The 20986-nt window shown below is 34.3% G+C and overlaps 2 protein-coding genes across 2 annotated transcripts; both read right to left on the bottom strand.

Moving 5' to 3' along the window:
* Positions 1-1557: 1557 nt before the first annotated feature.
* LOC126653536 (probable glutathione peroxidase 5) lies at positions 1558-5369 on the bottom strand. Its single transcript, XM_050347439.2, has 6 exons — positions 5150-5369; positions 4967-5043; positions 4784-4845; positions 4412-4530; positions 2051-2218; positions 1558-1895 (listed from the first exon to the last, which is right to left on the bottom strand). Exons 1-6 carry the CDS (start codon positions 5201-5203, stop codon positions 1863-1865), a joined length of 513 nt encoding a protein of 170 aa, XP_050203396.1. The 5' UTR covers positions 5204-5369; the 3' UTR covers positions 1558-1862.
* A 1665-nt stretch (positions 5370-7034) lies between these two features.
* Positions 7035-19660, bottom strand: LOC126653535 (protein HUA2-LIKE 2-like). Its single transcript, XM_050347438.2, has 12 exons — positions 19235-19660; positions 18715-18791; positions 11582-13576; positions 10769-11222; positions 10009-10117; positions 9810-9922; positions 9532-9719; positions 8966-9446; positions 8471-8873; positions 8153-8356; positions 7588-7641; positions 7035-7479 (listed from the first exon to the last, which is right to left on the bottom strand). The coding sequence occupies exons 1-11, from the start codon at positions 19358-19360 to the stop codon at positions 7616-7618; spliced, it is 4176 nt and encodes a 1391-aa protein (XP_050203395.1). The 5' UTR covers positions 19361-19660; the 3' UTR covers positions 7035-7479; positions 7588-7615.
* Between the last annotated feature and the right edge of the window lie 1326 nt (positions 19661-20986).

The raw sequence follows: 20986 nt of genomic DNA, 5'->3' as shown, positions 1-20986 counted from the left end.
ATATATATTGATAATTTTTTTTAATTACAGTTAATTATTATGTGACTAATAGTTAACTAACAGTTATTTTTATACGTACGATTATTTTTAAAATAATTGAAATTTGATGTTCAGTTGTTTTTTTGTTATATTTGAATAATTTTGAAAATAATTAGAGGGTAATTATATGTTTGGTAACAGTTAACTATTAATAACTATATTTGTGTTGGTTATCTAAAACATGAATACATGATGTTAATTATCTTTTTTTATTAGTTAAAGTTAACTAATAAGTGACTACTGGATAACTGACAGTTAACTAATTTGGTGTACTGTTAATTTTATGATATATTATTGTTAGATTTATCTAAAAATGATTTTATGATGTTAATAGTTTTTTTATTAAATATTAATGATTAACTATATGTAAACTGACAAGTATATCAGTTTTTTTTACAAATAAATGAATTTATATTGTGTATTCATATTTGTTGATTGTTTATGATGAGTTGATGAATTTCTCGTTTTGCTAGATTATTTTTGTTTTTCAAATGCTCGTTGTTTTCATTTTTTTAATCATTTTATTTTTTTGGTTTCCCTTTTGCCGTTTATGACATATAATTCAAATTATCAGTAACTATAATTAAGGATTATTAAAGATTCTTGAATATTAATTGCTATATATTTATGCTTTGAGATTTTGTAGGAGATTTTGATTCTTGTAACCACTCCTTCCTTTTTTATAGTTGACAGTAATTCTCAAATATAATAAAGTTATTTGTGCAATTTAAAAATTTAAAAAGTATGTCATCAACTTTTTTTTAGTTAACATTAAAAATCTAATTAATTATAGTCATGTAAGGCATTTGTCAATTTTTCTCTTCAACAAAATGAGATCCTATAACTTCTCTTTTCACAAAAGTTATCGTTTTTCATCAACATTTTGTTCATATAGCAAATTATACATATCTTCTCATTCATTATCTGATGAAAAAAAAAAGAGGAGCACTTGATTGCCTGTATCCTTTCAGGAAAAAATTCTTAGACAAAATACATGTTTGAAAGCTCGCACTATCACATTTTTTTATTTGGATCTCTCCGTTATAATTTATACATATCGAGTCCTTGCATTCCTAATTTAGCATTTATCTCTTTGCCAGAAAAATGTCAATGGCGTTAGGCCCGTCCGATATTTTAGTCGCACAAACGGCGCGTGGATTACACAAGAGCTTCAATTGATATTTTAATCGCACATGTTTTTCAAACCAACATCGAAGGTTAAAATGGAATGAACTTCAATTTAACCAATAAATTATGGTTTCAAAAAGAAACTACTAAATTATCAAAATATGATGAAGATAATCTTTTTGAAATTTCAATCAAGTTGAAGGGTGAATTTATCCTTTATCCACATGTGGCCTACCAAGATCTTACGGTCTCTTGGCGCCTGAACATATTAAAGTGTCATTGGCTGCAATTTTTTGCGAATTGACAGTAGAAATTTAACTGGCATTCACATGCACAAACATTTCAAAACAATTCTCAATTATTATTATTTTTTTCATTCAGGAGATAAAATAAAATGCAAATTCTTCTGATACATTCTATAAAACAAATCAGATTTAGATACCAACACATGAACATCTCAATCACACATACAACTGAATACTTCATCAGCACATCACATGATTTAACTTTCTATCTACACAAGCTGCTAGATATATATAATTTCTCAGATTTTCTATATTCTAATCTGAAAACTGAATACAAATGGGAAATAATGATCTACATAGCTTACAACTCCGCATCAGAGAAGATTAACCGTTCAAACACTGTACGTCTCTATCATCTTTTATTGATGATATTCGTTGATTACGTATTTCTCACTTCTGTCCCAGCAATTTCTTGATTTCATCCTGAGCCCAAGAACAAGAAAGATGAAAATATTAAGAGTTAAATCGTATATATACACAAACACATGCACATATTGATACACCCTAACTTGCCATACACACAAACAGAGTTAAAGAGAGAGAGAGAGAGAGAGAGAGAGAGAGAGAGAGAGAGGAACCTCAAGGGACAATGGAGTAGTAGTTGGTCCATAGCGGTTGACGACTTGTCCTTCCTTGTTGACCAAAAATTTCGTAAAATTCCACTTTATGCTAGAACCCATAAATCCAAATGTACTTGACTTCAGGAATTTGTAAACAGGTGCTGCAGTTGCCCCATTGACACGAACCTAAAGATAAAAAAATTGCGCAAATGGTAAGAGCAAATTTTACCGCAAACTGAAATTTAGATTCATCTAGTTGAATATGCAGTCTGTTTTAGAGGCACATGAAAATAATAACGAGACATCAATAGGAACAGCTATTTAGTATTTACAAGAAATCATATAAATGATGGAGTCTAACATCTTCATATACTTGGATCAATATATTTGATCACGAAAAGGATAAGAAGGAAAAGACTGAGAATAACAAAAGAGTTTTGTTTACCCTCTCTATGATTGTATATTCTGCACAGAGAGCTCATCTAGATAATTATAAAGAAGACTTGCAACTAAAACTGAATCATACTTGAAAAGGATAGATTTGAACCCAATTTAATTTTAAACTTTTCCTTGCTAATTATTGACTTCATGATTTAATACAAAGCTAAACTCTTCTTAAACCTGAATAATTTTAATCAGTGTGTTCAATTATTTTTCAATCGGGCTTGGATAATACAATTTCCTTTTTCCTACAATTATTAAAACATAACCAAACAGGTACAGCAGACAGATTCTATGGTCAACTAATATTGCAACTCAAACCGGACAAGGTTTTGATACACCCTTGACATCAGTGGTCGCGTTGAAAATGGAAGGGAGAGGCCAAGAAGACAACTAAAGTCTAAAACCTATCTCATCATCAGCATATGCCACAGGCATCCAGCTCCGAAGTTCTTCAATCAAGAAGAAGACTCTAGCCAGAATTTTCCATAAGGACATCACTGTCTAACAGAGCCAGAAGTTTAACATGATGTGCGTTTTTCACAAGCTCTAAATGCATAAGGCGGTAAGAAAATGGAAGATTAAACCCTTCCCAACTGCTAAAGCAATAACAATATTTCCTTTAACTTTTTCAAACTCACTTTTATTCAAATCCACATACATGGATACAACCAACGATAATGTCACGACCATAAGCTATAATATGGAACATAGTTACTAGGAACATGGAACGTTTGGGGTTGTGGTATGGGAACGGGTACACAATACATTAGTTATTTATTTTAGAACACGTTGAGGTAGAATTAGCTGATTTTACGGTACATCGAACCACTCTTAATGGGGTAATTATATACATTCTTCTTTCTTATTCAACTCAATTAAAATGAAATAAAAGGAAAAGTGCAAGCATGTGCTGTATTTTTCTCTTTCCAAACTCCATTTGATTTTAGAAGAAAGGTATATATCAAGAAACAGAAATTGGATGAACTGGTTTTGGTTCATAACTAAAGGCTTTATATGAAATGATACGTTTTGTTATGGCTTTATAACTTTCTCTAATCTTAATGTTCTAATAAAATTCCAAGTTCCTTAATAATTGTGTTTAGTGCCGTTACAAATTGATGACACCAAATCATTGGTAATCTAAAAGGAAGCTGAAACAGCAATAGTTATTTAAGATGACAGCAGATCATTGGGAATCAGAATTAATGTTCTAAATAGAATTCTAAGTTTAAATATAACGACAGCAAGGATAACTAGAAGTGGGCAAATGAAAACAATGTGGAACTCTTGATCTGGAGTACCAGTACGTTTTCCAAAGCGTCCCTGGTACTCCAGAGTACCGTGAATTGGTACGCACGTACCAATTTGTAGTACATCAACTAATTAGCATATTCATGTAACTAAGAGATGAACTTAAGGGCATCCAGTGAAAGATTAAGTATTACTAAAACTTAAAAGATAAAATTTATCAGACATGAACGATTTCTTGAAGCTACATATATCCACACTAGAAACAAGTACGTGCCCGTTTTTTCAACTCAGTTACACATTCCGGTAGTTACATTATGTGAATGAACAGTAAACCGCTGTGTATTAACAATCCTACAGGCTAAATTAATGGAGTTAGAATATAGCATCAAGTGGTTTAATTAAATTCTTAAAATCAGAAAATTTGATCGATCTGAAAAACTTTCATGGAAAACTTGAAAACCGTTATATATGTCTATAATGCACTGATCTGGCAAGAGCATACACAAGCTTTTTTATGACTCTTCTCCCACCCCTAACCCTCACCAACAACACAATCATTCATAGTTGACAAGTAAACAAATAGAAGAAACTCGAAAATAACTAACATAGACTAGTTAAACTTCGACGAAGACAACAGAAAGCTATAAAACTTATATTGGAAACAGTATCAAACAACTCCAATACCTTTTGAAAAATGGGATATTCAGCCTTGTATCTTGTACAAGCAAAATCTTGTGCATCTTCGCTTGTCCCAGGCTCTTGTTTCAGAAATTGGTTACACGGGAATGCTAAAACTTCAAAACCTGAAATTGGCCGATAACAAGAGTGCTCAATTAGCAAAGAAAAACAAACATTTACAGAAAGTACAGTAAACAATTATCATTTTACGATGGTGTTAGAAAAACTCGATCGAAGTTCATCACCACCCAACAGATTCTGCATCTTACAGGATCAAATCTGAAGAGCCCTACTTACAAGTTACAACATTTAGCAGGAATTCAAAATAATTTACAAATTAGAACATGCCAAACAACAAATGAAAGATAAATCACGTACCCTGGTCCTTGTACTTGTTATAAAGATCAGTCAACTGGGTATAATTCACATCAGTAAACCCACTGTTCAAAACAAAAACCATCCAACATTTCAGAATCTAGAAATCTCCACACAAAAATTAACAAAAAAGGCTAAACAAATTTACAAAAAAAAAGGCTAAACAAATTTATAAAAAAAAAGTACCATTTGGACGCAACATTAACGACAAGAAGAACCTTCCCGTTGTAGATACTAAGGTCTACATCTTGACCTCTGGCATCCTAAAACATTACAATAACAGAAAAAAAAACATGAATTCAGTATAAGCAATACATAAATATAAAACCATATAATATAATTTAAATAAATAAGAAAGAATGGACCGACCTTGACAGTGAATTGATGGATAGATTTCTCTGGAACTGATGGAGAAGCCCCCATCCCTCACCCAATACTACAAAAAAAACTGCAAAAAAATGGGAAAAAAAAATTCTATGATGATGATAACCCAGAAGGGAAAGTTACAGAAATGGCCTTATAATAAATTTGGGTTATGTTTATTTGTTGGTTTGAATATGATTGAACGTGTAAATTTTATTTATGATGACATTAGTCAACATTTGCGTCATCTCTATTTTTTCGCCGTAATTTTATATGGTTCTTGATTTACTTAGCTGGCAATTGTTTTGAAATAGTATATAATTAGGTATTTATCCGCTTAATTATTAGTTTGATTATGTCTTGTTTACCAACTATCCTTTCTTACTGGATTTGAATATTCAGTTGTGGAAGTAGTAATGTTACTGTTAAGTGGTTGTTCGGTTTAGCTTTTTAGGAATGTTAATGTGGAGTTGCTCGCAAATTGTTCGAGATTGGTTCAAAAAAATTCGGACCGAGCTCAGATTAGAGCTATTCGAATTTTATCTCGAGTGAATCTTAGTATCATTAAAGAGACTCATGAGGCTCGCGAGGTAAAATTACCTAAACGGGCCTCTTATACACATAAAATAATTATCTACTTTTTAATATATCTCTAATTTTAAGGATTGAATTTTATATTTTATATAAAAAAAATTAAATATATCAAATATGATATTTTAAAATAATTTGTTTTATTTTTAGTGAATTTTGAATCGAGTCCGAACTCGAATGTTATTATAGCTCGAAATGGAGTTTGAAAATTTAAATTCATTCGAGATCGAATAGATCGCATGTCATGTGAGCTCCAATTTGACCTTGAAAATTTAAACCAAATCAAGCTTGATCTCGAACTTAAACTTGAGTTTAGCATGATTTGAAGTTTGCTCGACTGGTTACACTTATAGGTCAGCTATTTGATGATCTTTTCATTTTAATTTTTGCGAATCAGTAACTATGTAGTACTTAATTAAGAGGAAACATAATACAAATTACTCAAAATAGAGGACAGAATGTTCAGTCCGAAATAATCGACATCAGACCATAAATTTAAATGTTTAATTATAACATGAGCGGTTATATTCGCCGATCTCTTGACAAAGTGGACGAAGGAGCTGAACTAATCACCTTAAGCCAATTACCTTGAGCTGATTTTTACAGTACCAGATTATGTGATGCTTGGTTGAGAACCTGGACAGCATATAAACATGAGCCCTTCCCCAACGAATCATTTCGGTTTTTCTATATAGTCCACAAAATCAAAATGACTTGGAGAAGATTGCTCACAGCGATGTTGGAGAGGCAGGCGCAGCATATGGGTTTGATTCATCCAAAAGCCACAGATCATTCAAACAGAAACCAAAGAACTGTCCCCGACACACCTTCGACAACCCCTTTTAATAACAGTTTGAGCAGCAAGTACGCTGCGCCAAGAGTAGCTCATGTCTGAGACAACTTGCACTTGTAAGAAATCTGGATTATCATCAAGACTGGCAATAAGAGAACCGCATCCAGTTAATGCCTCGATGATTACTGTCCCTATTATTCCATCAAAAGGAATTTAACATCCTATCAACAACAGCTAGCTAAATCAAACGAACCCCATAAATGCCTTCATGTTCAGTAAAAATTAAATTTTCTAGCCAGTGCACACATTTCTATATGCATGTTGAAGATAAAAATAGTGTCAACGAGTGTAGAAGAGAATATTATAGATTGCAATTGTTAAGAAGATGAAGTATCAAAGATATATGTAAATTTGGCAGAGCCACTAGTTTAGTAACAAAGTAAATTTTGGAGGACTCTAATGCAGTCATTTTTCAATTAAAATTTTAATTCTGAGATATGATCCAGCTGAGCCACGGAAATCTTCCACTATAGACTGAAGTAAAAATTGTTTACAGGCACCAAAAGGAGCAACTATTTTAAGCAACAGCTAACAAGTATGTAACAATTCGCCCTACCAACATTTAAATAGAATTCCTAAGAGACCTTCCAACCAATAATAATGTACTAAGATTAAGAACAAAAAAGAAAAATGAAAATTTTGATACATTAGACAGCCTTGAGTTAATGTTACAGCTCTTTCCCAAACTCCATCACAGCCCTTTGCATTTGCAAGGTTGATAAAATACATATATACAAAATCCAATGAACCAACATCTTCATCCTCAACGCCAAAGCCCTCTGTATCACTGAATCATCCTTACAAGACCGACCATTCCGTGCAGAGCATTATGAACTGATCCAGGTATACAGACTGGCCCTCTCGGATATAGAAGCGGGATAATATATGGATTCTAACAATTATCATGCAGTACGCAAAATCAGCAAGTGAAGAAATTAATAAATATTTCACGCTTCTCCCATCAGAGAAACGATCAATGCAAACAGTAGCAACAACTTACCGATTTCTAGCTATGCAGCAATATTTACTCATCTTGGCCGCCAAATGCTTCGAGCTGAAATACAAGACATGTGTGATATAAGTAAGGTTTAATTACTTAAAAACCACCCACCTTGTAACTTTTTTTCATTTATACCATGACCTAGGAAAATTTTCAATTGTACCCTATTTTTGATTTTTATGTTTCATCTCTACCCTAATGAGTTGAATTGACCTATTTATTTTTTAAAAAAAAGTTTAAATTAGTCCTTCATTTTTAACCTATATTCTAATAAAACGTTAATGTTAATCATTTATGTATTTTGTTTTTAATATTTTCATCTTTAAATTAATTAAATTATCAAAAACATTACTCTTGGGGTACAAACGAAACGTAAAAATCAAAAATAGGGTACAATTGAAAATTTTCCTAGGTCGTGGTATAAATGAAAAAAAATTACAAGGTGAGTGGTTTTTAAATAATTAGGCCTATAAGTAAAACAACTTATGTGCTAAAAACTAAAAAGTACCAGTGTTGGAACAGAAATCATGGAAAAGAATCCTTACAAAAAGGAAAAAACACTGACCTCTATTAGACACTGGAACTGCACTCTCAGGTGGTCTATAAGACATGAAATTCCTGTCATGCATTCCGTGGGGAGGATATGACCAATCTTGATGCGATGACCAATCTTGATGCGATGACCAATCTTGATGCGACATTCTTGATGGCTCTCGTGGAGGGCCACTATATGGAGCTGGTGGATAAGGTTTCTCGGGATATCTTGGACCTAGGGTTAGGGAAGACAAAATTAGCAATCGGCTATATCTATCAATACAATGATAAGACAATAAGATTTTTCCACAACCAAAATTGTCAATTTTTCACACTAAAATGTCCTTACCAGGATAGTGGGGCGGAGGATATCTCCAGCTCTCCTCATAGGGTGCTGGTCTCATTCTCTCGTGGTTATTATAAGAGTAACCTCCATCACCATTGTATCTGTTGTTGTAAGGAGGGGGGCTTGCTCTCCGAGACTTCACATGCTGACCAGCCTGACCGTAAGAGAACTGACTTGGAGGAGGATGAAGTGGCGGCCTAGGAGGATAAGCTTTATGATGAAAATTAGGACCCTCTGTCTGTTGGGTATGGATATTATTCACTGGGTAACTATTGAAAGAGCTGGTTGAATCGCAATGCTGCATCTGCGACTGATCCTTACATTCAGTAGCATGATAATGCATTCCACTGGACATTGATGAGGTGACCCCTGGTGCCACTGATTCTCTCAAGTCCTCTTGCAATTCCTGTAACTTTAGTTTTAGCTCAAAGAGAAGAAAATAGAAAGTCGAAAGTAAAATTGTAAAGGGAAAAAATGAGATTTAGTATAAACACTTACATGTGAATTTGCATAAAGCTTTGAATCAATTCCATTAACATAAGGATCGGGCATTCCACTTGAAGGGTGATTGCCAGGAGGCGGCGGCGGTAGCGGTGGCGGTGGTGGCGGTGGTGATGTTGGTAATGGTGGGGATGATGGTGGCACATCCTGAGGCAGAGGAGGGGCAAAAGGCAATGAAAAAGGCTGTTCTAATTGAGACTGCAAATTCTGTACATTATTGACTCCACAAACGCCGCCAGTAGAGCTTGCTTCAACTTCACAAGAGGGAGCCACATCCTCCATTTCAAGCTCGCCATCAACATCTTCAAGTATGTGTGTATGCTTTTCAATTGCAGAGACAATCTCATGTTCTTCTGGGGTTTCAGAATTATGTTCAGGAGTGACGGCCTCAAAACTCTCCCCATCAGAATCAGTTCCTTCATCTTCATCCTTGAGCATGCGGGGCATACAAAATCCCGGAAGCTGAAAACTTGAGTTGCTGATGCAACCAAGGAATATCTCAGAAAAAGATGATAAATTACTCTTCCAACTATTGTAAAAGTGAAATTTCAATAAAATCAAACCTGCCGTATTCGTCAACAAGCATACCCTCCATCTCTCTAACAGGATCATCCATAGGACGCTCTGTTCTTGCTGAACGGCGAGAATAGACACCTGCGGAAGATGAGCCACCTAGCGAATCAAGTTCCCGCATATGCTGGCGAATAACATACTCTGGAAGAATCCTTCTTTCTTGCCAGAGTCTTAAAACCTACAATAGGAACACAATGATGCGAAACATCACCTAATCAAGAAAACCAATGACAAAAGCCAAAACTAATCAACAAATTCCAAGTCATGCCTTCATACACTGCCTCCGATTTTCCTGTGCAAAACTTCCAGCAGGAGCAGCAGATGATAGTAGGCGCGGCAATACTGCTTGAATAGCTGAAGGGTATATGCCACCAACATCACCTGACAATTCAAGAAAAATATGAAAATCATATTATCCCCTGTGAAGAAATATTTTTATTACCCTGAAACAAGAGCAAATACTTTACCTTTCAAACCTCGAGAGCACTGAGCGATGGAATCCACAAGGAAGAAAAGATCCACCCTTCTATGCAAGCTTGACTCACTTTCCAGAGTACGGGCTAAAATCTCAACCACCTAAGTGTCCAAGAAGAATGCTGCATCATGAGATAATCTACAGCACGTGTATTTCATATGCAATTAAATCATCGTTTCAAATATAATGCAATTTAACTTCATGTACATCTCTTTTCCGTTCCCAATAAAACTTGAAAAAGTATGCAAATTATCACTTTCACTTTCAATGCATAATAAACAAGGTAGATATTCTGAACATATGCCTCCATCCCCAACCGATCCAGCTCCTGACAGATTATTATACTATTGAACAAAAGGAGGTATGGGAACACCAACAATTTGAAAACCGAATTATCCTACTGATCCCAAAAATGTTACATATATTCCAATTAAAATAAACTCCTGACTATTTAATAAGACCTTTCATGTCAATTGATATATAATATCAGCTGTTTTTTTTTTGGAGGGTGTGCGGAGTTGCCAGGGACAGAGCAAGAATTAACTGTAAAGAGTCAATGCTGAAAGTAAAGATTCAAAACTCTAGCAAGAAGTTTGTTTTTAATTTTAAGGCACAAGCAAATGGATGCTATTCCAAAATTAAAAAATTTAAGCTACACAAACAACAAATTCTCCCATGCTGCAGATCATATTATCAACGAATCCAGCTAACATAGAGAAGGTAAACAACAATTCAAAGTATCATCAACGTACCTTAGAAGAAACACCAAACTTTGCACAGTCAATGGCAATGCGAGTTGCTCGACCAATGCTCTCTTTTGTTCTCGTCAAAGATCCCAACAATCCTTCAAATGATGACAATGCAGCATGTGCTTCTGAGAAATTACCCCATTTTCCTACCGATTTAGGGTGTGCCACTGATTCAATTTTTTCTTCAGCAATGGATGTGCATGCAATTGTCTTCTGTTGCGAATGATTAGGACTAAAACATCCACTATTCTGAATAAAATTAGCACTTTCTGCCGTAGATACATGACAAACTGAAGTCGTAGGTGGAGAAACCTGTGCAGGAGACTCCAATCCATTAGGTGGAACTGAACTTGGCCGGACTATCAAGACATCGCCATTCAAATGATTATCCAAAGAAGAAGCAACACAAGATTCCCTTTGTCTTTGCTCATAATTAATGCCTTTTACTTCCTGGTACCTGAAACAGAACGGCAAAAGATTAAAAATTTCTGACATGAAGAAACCAGAATCAGAATAAATTAAAATAATTGCTAAGCACTCACACAAGTACAACCACCCAACAACTATATTCAAATTTGTTTTTAGGAAATCTGTATATTCAGATTTTACTAACATCCTATATTGGAGATAGTCATCTGCAGTTCCCAAACTATATTCAGATATTTATATAGACCTCTGTAGATTGTTAGAAGAAATGACAGGATAAGATTGCAAAGGAGAAAGTTATTAGGAAACAGGAAATAGTTGGTAAGTAAAAATTAGCAGAAGATTACAAAATAATAGTAGCAGAGCCCGAAATAGAAAGAAAAAACTTACATGCCGTTAACTTGGCTGTTGTCATCATTTTGAGACCTCAGCGTCTCAGCATTCCCACAGCCGGTGCTGTCAGCAGTGTACCGAAGCATGTCCAAACCATTTACAGAAGCACCTTTTGTAGTTTCATCAGCAAGTGAGGCAAGGCTTGAATTCAAGAGAGAATCCTTCGAAATATGGACATCTTTATTACAATTTTCAATCTGGACATCCCCCAACTCTTCAGTGTGACCTCCAAAACATGATACACTAAGATCTTGGACGTTGTCATGGCCCAATGTTTCTGTCAGGACATCTTCATTATGTCTTTGGACAGTAGCACTTTCGATTGGCTTATTGAGAATCTCTGGGTCTAATGGTGATGTGATGATAGATTCCTCCAAGACTCTGTTAGGGCTGGAAGAGAACGCAGAGGCCCTATGACCAACAGAATCTGTACTGGGCTCCCCACAACTATTGCTCTCTTTCCTTTCAATAACAATGTGGGAGGCGTCATCCATAGAAAAAGTGGAATCATCATTAATAGATACTACTTTCATGGTTGATGTCATCGTACATGGCTGACCTTCAGCAACGTTTGCTGACATGGCTTCTAGAGCACGATGAAGACGCTTGGTTGGGGGTAAAGCTGCTTCACCATCCGTAGAGCAGCCAAAAGACTGGTTGTCCTTTATTATCAATACATGTGGCCTATTTTCTGGTTCTTGTGCACAGGCCTTTGGAGGTGACGCACTAAATGAGTCTTCATTGGCTAAACAATCATTGGTAGTATTAGTTGAGGGGCCAATCTGCTCTAACATAGAAACTACAACTTCATCGGAGGTTCTTTCATCAACTTGACATGAGATGTTTACTTCACTTGCTGTAATGAAAACTTTATTGGAGGTTTTTTCTTCAGCTTGAAAAAAGCTGGCATGTTCATCCAAAGACGAAAGATTTTCCATTCTGACTCTAGCTCGTTTCACTAGTGGCAAGTGCTCATCTCCGTCTTCTTTATTTTGCCTTTCATTCAAATTTTGACGACTTTGTGAATTTTGGCAACTATTATTTACCCCAGCATTCAAAATCACATCAGCTTCCGATCTGGCAGGTGGTTCAGCTGCTTCATCAGTCGCATGCTTTCTGTTTGGTTTCCTCCTCTTCCTTGCGGTCTTTATTTGAAAATCAAGCCCCACGCTCAACCCAACATCTACCCGCAAACACTCAACTAAAGATTCAGAGAGCTCAGGTTTAGAAGCACTATCTATCGTGCTGCCTTCATTCATACTCATAGAATCAGAATCAACTGTTGCAATTTCAGAACCGTTATTTATCATGCTTCCATCTGAGACAAAAGCGGATGAATCCACATTGTTCCGTTGAGAGGCATCAGGAGATTTTCTGATTCTCCTGGTCCTTCGCAATGATCTGTCTACAATAACATCCGTTGATGCAACCACCCCAGTACTCTTATTACCTTCATTAGAAGACATCGTGGAGTTCTGGAATCTACAGGACTCAAGCTGTGACAAGCTTCCAGACTGTTGGACTTCTGAATCATTCTTCTGTGTAACACGCTTCCTAGACCGTAAACCTCCGGATCTTTTTCTTGAAGTGTAAGTAGTTATACTAGGCTTTGCTTTGGTGGCCACATTATCAGAAGGCGCCTCTAGCGAGCTATCTTTATCATGCAAGGAACCATTTTGGGGAAAATCTGAAACAATGCCACTTGCAAGGGTAGGATCATTTCTATCTGAAACAGTTGCTTCAGAAGTTTCTGTCTGATCCTTCAACTCAAATTGAGCTGATGACTCCGTTGAATTCCCACCATTTACAACAGTGACTTCTTCGCCAGAATTGCGCTCATCAACTTGGTCTGGTTTCTTCGACTTCTCATAGCTGTCAATTATCTCCTGCACTGCACGTACAAAATCCGCACCCCTGCCCTGACGCTTAACCAAAAGAGATTGTTTTTTTTCCTCCGTAAATGCTTCGACATCCGCCGGGTTACAGAATGCTCTGCATGCCAGCATTGACAGAGTAAAGCAAATTTAGCACGAATATCCCATCAAGATGACTATGAGACTAGAAGATACAAACTTCGCAAATTGACAAAGAAACCTCAAGCCTACATAACAGACTGATAAGACTGGGTTCAAGGATTCCATTTCTGTTAAGCAACACATTTTCTCTAACATCAATTTTCATGGCATAATCATCATGGGCCAAAATAAACTTTGACAGCATCAGGTGTTCATGAATGCACAAGCATATCAGCAAGCATGCTCAAAAGACCCAGCATGTTAACAGTTGACACATCTAGTATCTAACTTGGACAAGGATATAGGTTGAGTAAAACAGAAGAACTATGTAATAATTCTAATTTCTCATGAATTATAGCTATGTTATATTATTATTAATTCCAATAACTATCTCCCTACAATCAATGAGACGCGTTACATCTGTCATTTAGTTAACACAGGTATGTCGCGAATTAATTGGAATAGGAATTAGGGATAAGAATGAGAACACAACAGTCTCTAGTTTCTTTCCCGAGTATGGTCCCCACATGGTCATAGATAGAATTAGACGACTTGTGAACTTTTCCAGATTTCTCATTCCCAACAATCAAACAGGTCTGACAAATACTACAATTAAATAAACATCAACGTCTAGTGAATATAATCCTAACAAGCCTTGGCTGCATTTACAGACAAACAGTAACTGAGTACAAAATGTACCAGAAATGAAATGTAATGCAACAGGCAAGGAGATTTTATCACTGGAAACCTGCATAAGCAAACCGTAAATGCAGAAAGAAAAGATTAAAAATGATATGATTATGCACAATAGTTAGAATTTCCTACATCATAGCCCTCTAATATATATTTGCAGTTAGCTCAAAACCAATCTCAATCTTCCAAAAGAACAGTCCAGTTGTGACAGAAATCTGTCATGGGATGTTCACAAAATTATCTATAAAAAACTAAAAGTTCCAGTATGGCAGAAAAAATTCACAAAAACTACAAAAACCAGACTACAAAACTACAGAAACACATATTATTAAAAATAATAACAATGGTTAATTGCAAAAACAATCATCAATTTTAGCATGTTATGTGGAATTACAACAGGAGCTTTAATACTTGGCAAAACTAGTCATCAGCTTTCATGTTTTTGGTATCAGAAAGCCGGCCTATTTTCCGTTGGAAAAATGTTGATATGGCTGCAGGAACAGTATGTATTCTGGTATCCACATCAGCGTTTTTTTTCAACGGAAAATAGCTCGTTATCGAATTCACCAAAACATAAAAATGGTTACCGATTTTATCAAGTTTTAAAGTTCTCGTGTTTTATTTGCATATCACGCTAACGTTCGTGATTTGCATTTAATCCTAATAATAATAATAAACAGTTACAAAAGCATAAAACTTTATGCAAAAACATGGCCAGCCAAATCTTAAAAACCACAATCATATCTAAAACACAAGTTCCTCAACTGTTGATAATGAAATCAGCTACCAGACCATTGATATCCATACGAATAACCTGGTGATACATATCCCATGCATGATGCACATGACCTAAATAGAATGTAGATGTTAATAATGTGGTTCGCGCAAAAAGAAAAGTGCACTCACTATGCAAGGGCTTGCATTTATTCATTCACTTTTTCCTTACTCGACTTTATGAGCAATGGAAGCAATATCACTACCAAAATCCCCCCAAGGCATCTAGTCATCTCTTCTGAGCACCTCCATTCAATTATTCCACCTCTTCTATACAACAATTGTGGTTTATTCCACCAATCTTTTAAAAGTGCTATGCAATGACTAAATTCTGGATGAAAATACATGTTCCAACCACTCACCTCATGACACCTATTGAGGCTTATTGACTTCTAATTTCGACACGAGCATGCCTAATTGTTTTTGGTAACAGATGCTTTAGTTAAAAAAAATAACAATAAGAATTTTGAATTTAATTCATATAGTAAGACTACACTCCCGCTAGTGGTTGACAAAAGCTTTGAGAACAGTAATTGAACTCTATGTGATCTAATCTCCCGGTGTTCTTCAGTAATTGAATGACAGCCAATTCTTTTTAAAGAACGGTGCAATCAAAAGCAAGATTCTCTAAAAATTCAAGGTGGCATAATATATACCTTGTTGGAGATTTTATTTTTTTCAAAAAAAAAAAAAGAATAGATTGTAAATAATAAAAATAATAGTATACATTCAACTTGAAAACTATGTTCACTTGACTAATTTACCAAACAAAGGACATTATACAGAAAGCCAAAAACTAACTGCTGTTGGATGCTATGCATCTCATATAAGAGCTTAAATGATGAAGAAAAATTATTTAAAAATCTGAAAACTCTCTTTTTAAGCGAAATGAACTTAAAAGTTTGAACATCTCATACGTTTCATAACTTCCAAATGATAACGCCAAGTGAACTTATTAAGCCAATTTTGATTGCCGCCAAATACATGTAAAGATAAAACTCCCCTTCTCATGTAAAACATGCATTCTATACTAACATTTGAAATTCAAGTATAAATAGAAAGGCATAAGCATACAGGTAATTCATTTATTTCATGTAATACAGAAACAAAGAATTGAATAAATCAAAAAAAAAAATATTAAGAGAGCAAGGGGAAAATATGTATCAGGTGCAACTCAAGTTTCACACATTAAATTACTATATACTGCATGAAATTAAACCAGAAAAATCATTTCAGGAGAAGGTAATAATCCCTCCATCCCAAATTAAATGTCTCATTCTTAAAATCACACATATTAAGAATTATTATAGTTATAAAATTATAATTTTCCTATTACATCCCTAATTATTATTAACTAAGACTTCATAAAATAACTAAAAATATTAAATGATGATGGAAAATACAGGATTGTATTAATAATTGCAAGATCATTACCATTTTCATGGTTAAAAAAAATTAAAAAATGAATTTATCAAGTATCTCATTTAATGAAATGAGTTTTCCGAGTATTTCACTTACCAATATTTAAATAAAAAAATTGTCATAAATAAGGATAATATAGAAACAAAATAAACAAAACGCAATAAGGCTTATTAATTTGGGATAGATGAAAATGGCAAATGAGACTATTATTTTGGAACAGAGTAATAAACTTCAGAACTCAACTAGGCTAATAGTGGTGAAAATTTGCTGCCTCAGAGTTGAAATTAATCCACCGCCTTAGAGCAGAAATCAATTATCACATAGCATATTTCTCAATAAAATGCAAAATAATTAAAACAAGACCTGTTAACAGTCAACTAACTCTATAGTTCACCAATCAATTAAACAGCAATTTGCATCTTTGTCTATTACATTGAAATGCCTCCAAAAGGAAATTACAAAATCGATTTATTTAAGGTTTGGCAACCTACAGGTTCCCATAACTTGCAGAAAGTAAAATAATTTGCTTCCAAAGAGAACCTGGTGCGAGTAAATACATCAAGTAAATAATTTAATCAGAAGCCAAAAAGAGAAATGGGCATCACATCATATTTTTTTCCACCTTAACAGTTCTATTACCATCAATTATTTACATTTTCAGCTTCACTTCCTAAGTAAGGCAATTATGACAGCAGCATAAGATTAAAAAAAAGGTGCAATATACAGCACAGGTAGCCTGGAGCATTTAGTAAAAATAGTGAAGAAAAATAATGTAACAAAAGATAGTCTGGGACTAATAATCAAGAACATTATCTATAAATATGGATTTGTATAAACTAAAATGGACGACAATCAATATAATTAGTGCCAACTGCCAACTAAACTGGAACTGCGGTAAAATTGGCAAAGCTTAATAAAATAGAATCAGAATTCCAATTTAGGGAAGACTAAAAGAAACTTTTGAAGATTTTCTCTGAAAGAATATGAGCATACAAATTTAATACAGATTTTTGTATAAATTTGGGAAAGGAAGATACTGAAAAAGCGACATTCCGTAAATGTAGATGATTGTTTTCAAAAAAAAAAGCAAAATTCCAGCTTTTCCCAAATTTACATACTTGACTAGGAAAACTAGAAATCCTCAAATACAAGGATTTTTTTTCTTGTGTAGTTGAAGAATCTAAATTTATTTGAAATGGATATGCCTCACACACCCGAATATATAAAATTATTTTTCTTCAAGAAGACGGCCTTAGAAATTTATGCAAAAAGTATGAAATTTCTCTATAATGGAACCGAATATGCTCTCTTTACAGAGACCCACGAAACCATAACTTAAATGAAAGCTCCTTAGTAGCACTAAATGACATAAAGACATTTTTTGTATATTTCGTATTAAAAAACATAAGCTGCTAGATCGTTGAATAACTAGGTATCGCATGAACCTGTCATTAGATAAAGTAATTTGAAGCAACTAGCCTATCTAGCCATAATCTCATCAATACTCTGCTGCATGAAAATCCATTATTAACCTACTAGGCTACTAAGAATTTTTTTAGCATAGAAACTTATGCAAAGCAACTAGCCAAACAAACTCACATACATACGTTGCTAAAGAGATGGAGAGTTTATTCTTCATACGGTAAGTGAAGCTTAAGCCAGTAATGTTATTTAAAGCAAGCCGGATACTCAATAATATGCACATTGATTCATTAAATCAATAAATAACCAAACAAGCGAATAGAGGAAGAATTTAATAATTACCAAAAAAAAAATCAACTTACCCTAAACAATTCCATTCTGCCTCATAAGTAGAGCATTCAATAACCACCATGTCATGACAAAATAAAAGTCTCTTCAAGGTCAGTTATTGGGTAAGGCAAACCAACCACGTTTTAGGAAGGAAAATTTAATTCTAAACAAAACTAGTTTGTCCAATTTACAACTAAGATGGGGCATGTGAATTTTCTCTGCTAAAACCACAATAACTCCGTTTCCTTAATAACTAACATTACCAAGTTAAGTTATATTTCCATACTAGCTAATGAACCATTCATCTAAAGGATTATTATTTTCAACATCATAGCCACAACTATTCTAAAAATTCAACTTCCAAAACTAAATTGATAAAATGTAACAAACAAATAGAAAGTAAACAAAAACTACTGATTGTAACATTCACAACATATAATTTGAAGAAGATGCTAAACAAGAACGAAGACTCACATTTGCTGGGTTCCAAAGAAAAAAACAAGCACTTTTTTCCAATCAGGAGCATAGCCCCACTTCTCCGGCTCACTAACCTGGCATTAAAAACCAAAATCATAAACTGAATGAGCAACTAATACTGGAATTGCAATTAGCAACAACAAAAAACACCCACAAGAAAGAAAAAAGATATTGAATCTAGAACCCTTCAGATAATTTAATAAAAATTTGCAATCTTTCACAAGATTCCAAGATCTGCTTAAAGAAACCATTGCCATAAGTAACTTTAACATTCAAGAAAGACTTTTAAAGAGTTTCCTCTAAGATAATATCAGAACCACCTAAAATTCCCACAGTAAAGTCATAAAAGAACTTAAAACATTACAAATCGTACCCGCTCGCGAACAATTTACAAAACCCTAAACCCTAAAAGAACAATAACATGCAAACCAAGAATCCAAGTTTCATCACGACTACAAAACAACAATCAGCAACAAAAAATTATTTAAAACAAAGAATAAAAGAAGTAAAATCGTACCGTGGCAGGCCACGCGGGGAAGCCTTTAACTTTAGCAAGAACGAGATCGCCGACCTTCCATTGACGGCGGGCAGCAGCAGCAGCAGCAGCTTTACCGGCCCCACCTCTTCTCCGACTCGGCGCCATCCCACTTGCTTAACACAATCAAACTCTATAACGCGATTGCAATTTGAAGCGCCCCCAACACGGAGCAGTCCGGCACAGTCTAGGGTTTCCGCGGCACGATTTGACAGAACAATAAGCAGGCATTGAAACGCACAGACCAAATAAAAAACAATAAATAATCAGTTCTCACACTCTATAAAAACCCTAATTTCAAATTAAAGAGAGTTAAAAAAAAAGGAGTAATAATTTGGGAGTTTTTTTCTTTCTGTGTGTGTGCTTTGTGGAAGAGAGGGGGTGAGAATAAGGGGTTTTTTTTTATTTTTTGTAATAATTTTGGTGATGATGAGGCTAAATTGTACACAGGGGGCGTAGGTTAGAATGTATAGGGGAGATATGCTAAAGTGTGCTAGTTGTGGAGGAGAGTTGAAAGATGAGGTGGTGATGGTTTTGATTTTGTAATAACACGTGACCTACCAACTAAAGGCCATACCTTGGATTGGATTGGAATGGAATGGGCTTAAGTCTTGACATCTATTGAACTCGCCACACTTTTATGTCTGGTCTGAACTCTGACATTCTGGGAAAGTATACTTCGTGTTGGGTCTTTTGGGCCGTTACTGCATTTAATGTTGGGCTTTCTATAAAAACACCTCATTTGTTTAAGATACATTTGTTTTGTTTTTTCACTATGTTTTTCAACTTTTTTATAAAAACTAGTTTCGCATTACGTGCTATGCACGTGGCTCGTAACGTAACTTCTCAATGAACATATTACTAAATTTATTATAGTTATATCAATTTTTTTATTTATAATTAATATTAAATGAGTTAGGATTTTTTTTTAAAGTAAATACAATATATTCAGTTAAAATTTTTTATTTAATACTGAATTTATTCTTTTTTTGGTTTTATAATAACCATAATTAAATAATATTATCTTTAAAAATAATAAGATAAAAATTTAAATAATAATATATTAACCAAATACAGTATTTTAATTTTATAATTCAATCAAACTAAAAGATAGGTATTCATACTAATTTGGAGACAATTTAGTTTTGGAGATAACTTAGCTACCTATTCTAAATAGGACTTTAATTACAATAGTGATTAATTAAATAACTAATTAGTTAATGACTATAAAACCTTTATTTAATAGTAAACTGAAAAGGGTTATTCAGTAAATTTGCCTGTCCCCCCCTCCCATCTGTGCTTTTATATATAGTATAGATATGTTTTTAATAAATTATTCGTTTGTTCCAAAACAAAAATAGTAGATTTTTAAAATTTATTTTTATAAAAGTTAAAAAATAAATGTATTTTAATAAACAAAAAAAACATTTTATTTTACAAAAATAATGTATATGTAATTTCATCTTTTTTTTAAGAACTGGCAAAAGCCAGAAAAAAGACTTAGAACCGTCTACTCATACGGGCCAAAGAGACGCCGACGATATCATCTATCTGACATTCTCCCACATGTTGCTGTAGACAGCTAGCCTAAGAGCTTTAGAAAAAACAATATTTGCTAGGCGTCGGCATATAACAATTGCCCTCTCGGTGAATATGGCAGATGTCAACTGGTTACTCCCTCTTTAGAAAATCTTTAATAGCTAGCAAAAGGCTAGTGTTGGCATTGGCAGTAAT

Source organism: Mercurialis annua, linkage group LG6, assembly GCF_937616625.2.
Source record: "Mercurialis annua linkage group LG6, ddMerAnnu1.2, whole genome shotgun sequence".
Lineage (NCBI taxonomy): Eukaryota > Viridiplantae > Streptophyta > Magnoliopsida > Malpighiales > Euphorbiaceae > Mercurialis > Mercurialis annua.
Note: the sequence above shows the minus strand (reverse complement) of the source record. Positions and strands in the feature narration are given on the sequence as shown.

Excerpts from the sequence above, each read along its gene's own strand:
- LOC126653536 (XM_050347439.2), bottom strand. The coding sequence starts at position 5,203 with ATGGGGGCTTCTCCATCAGTTCCAGAGAAATCTATCCATCAATTCACT. Across the intron at positions 5,044-5,149 it reads TCCATCAATTCACTGTCAAG|GATGCCAGAGGTCAAGATGT; the intron begins GTCGGTCCATTC and ends GTAATGTTTTAG. Across the intron at positions 2,219-4,411 it reads AATATCCCATTTTTCAAAAG|GTTCGTGTCAATGGGGCAAC; the intron begins GTATTGGAGTTG and ends TTTTATCTTTAG.
- LOC126653535 (XM_050347438.2), bottom strand. The coding sequence starts at position 19,360 with ATGGCGCCGAGTCGGAGAAGAGGTGGGGCCGGTAAAGCTGCTGCTGCT. Across the intron at positions 13,577-18,714 it reads TTCTTTGGAACCCAGCAAAT|AGCATTCTGTAACCCGGCGG; the intron begins GTGAGTCTTCGT and ends GCTGGCATGCAG. Across the intron at positions 8,874-8,965 it reads AGCTTTATGCAAATTCACAT|GAATTGCAAGAGGACTTGAG; the intron begins GTAAGTGTTTAT and ends CTAAAGTTACAG.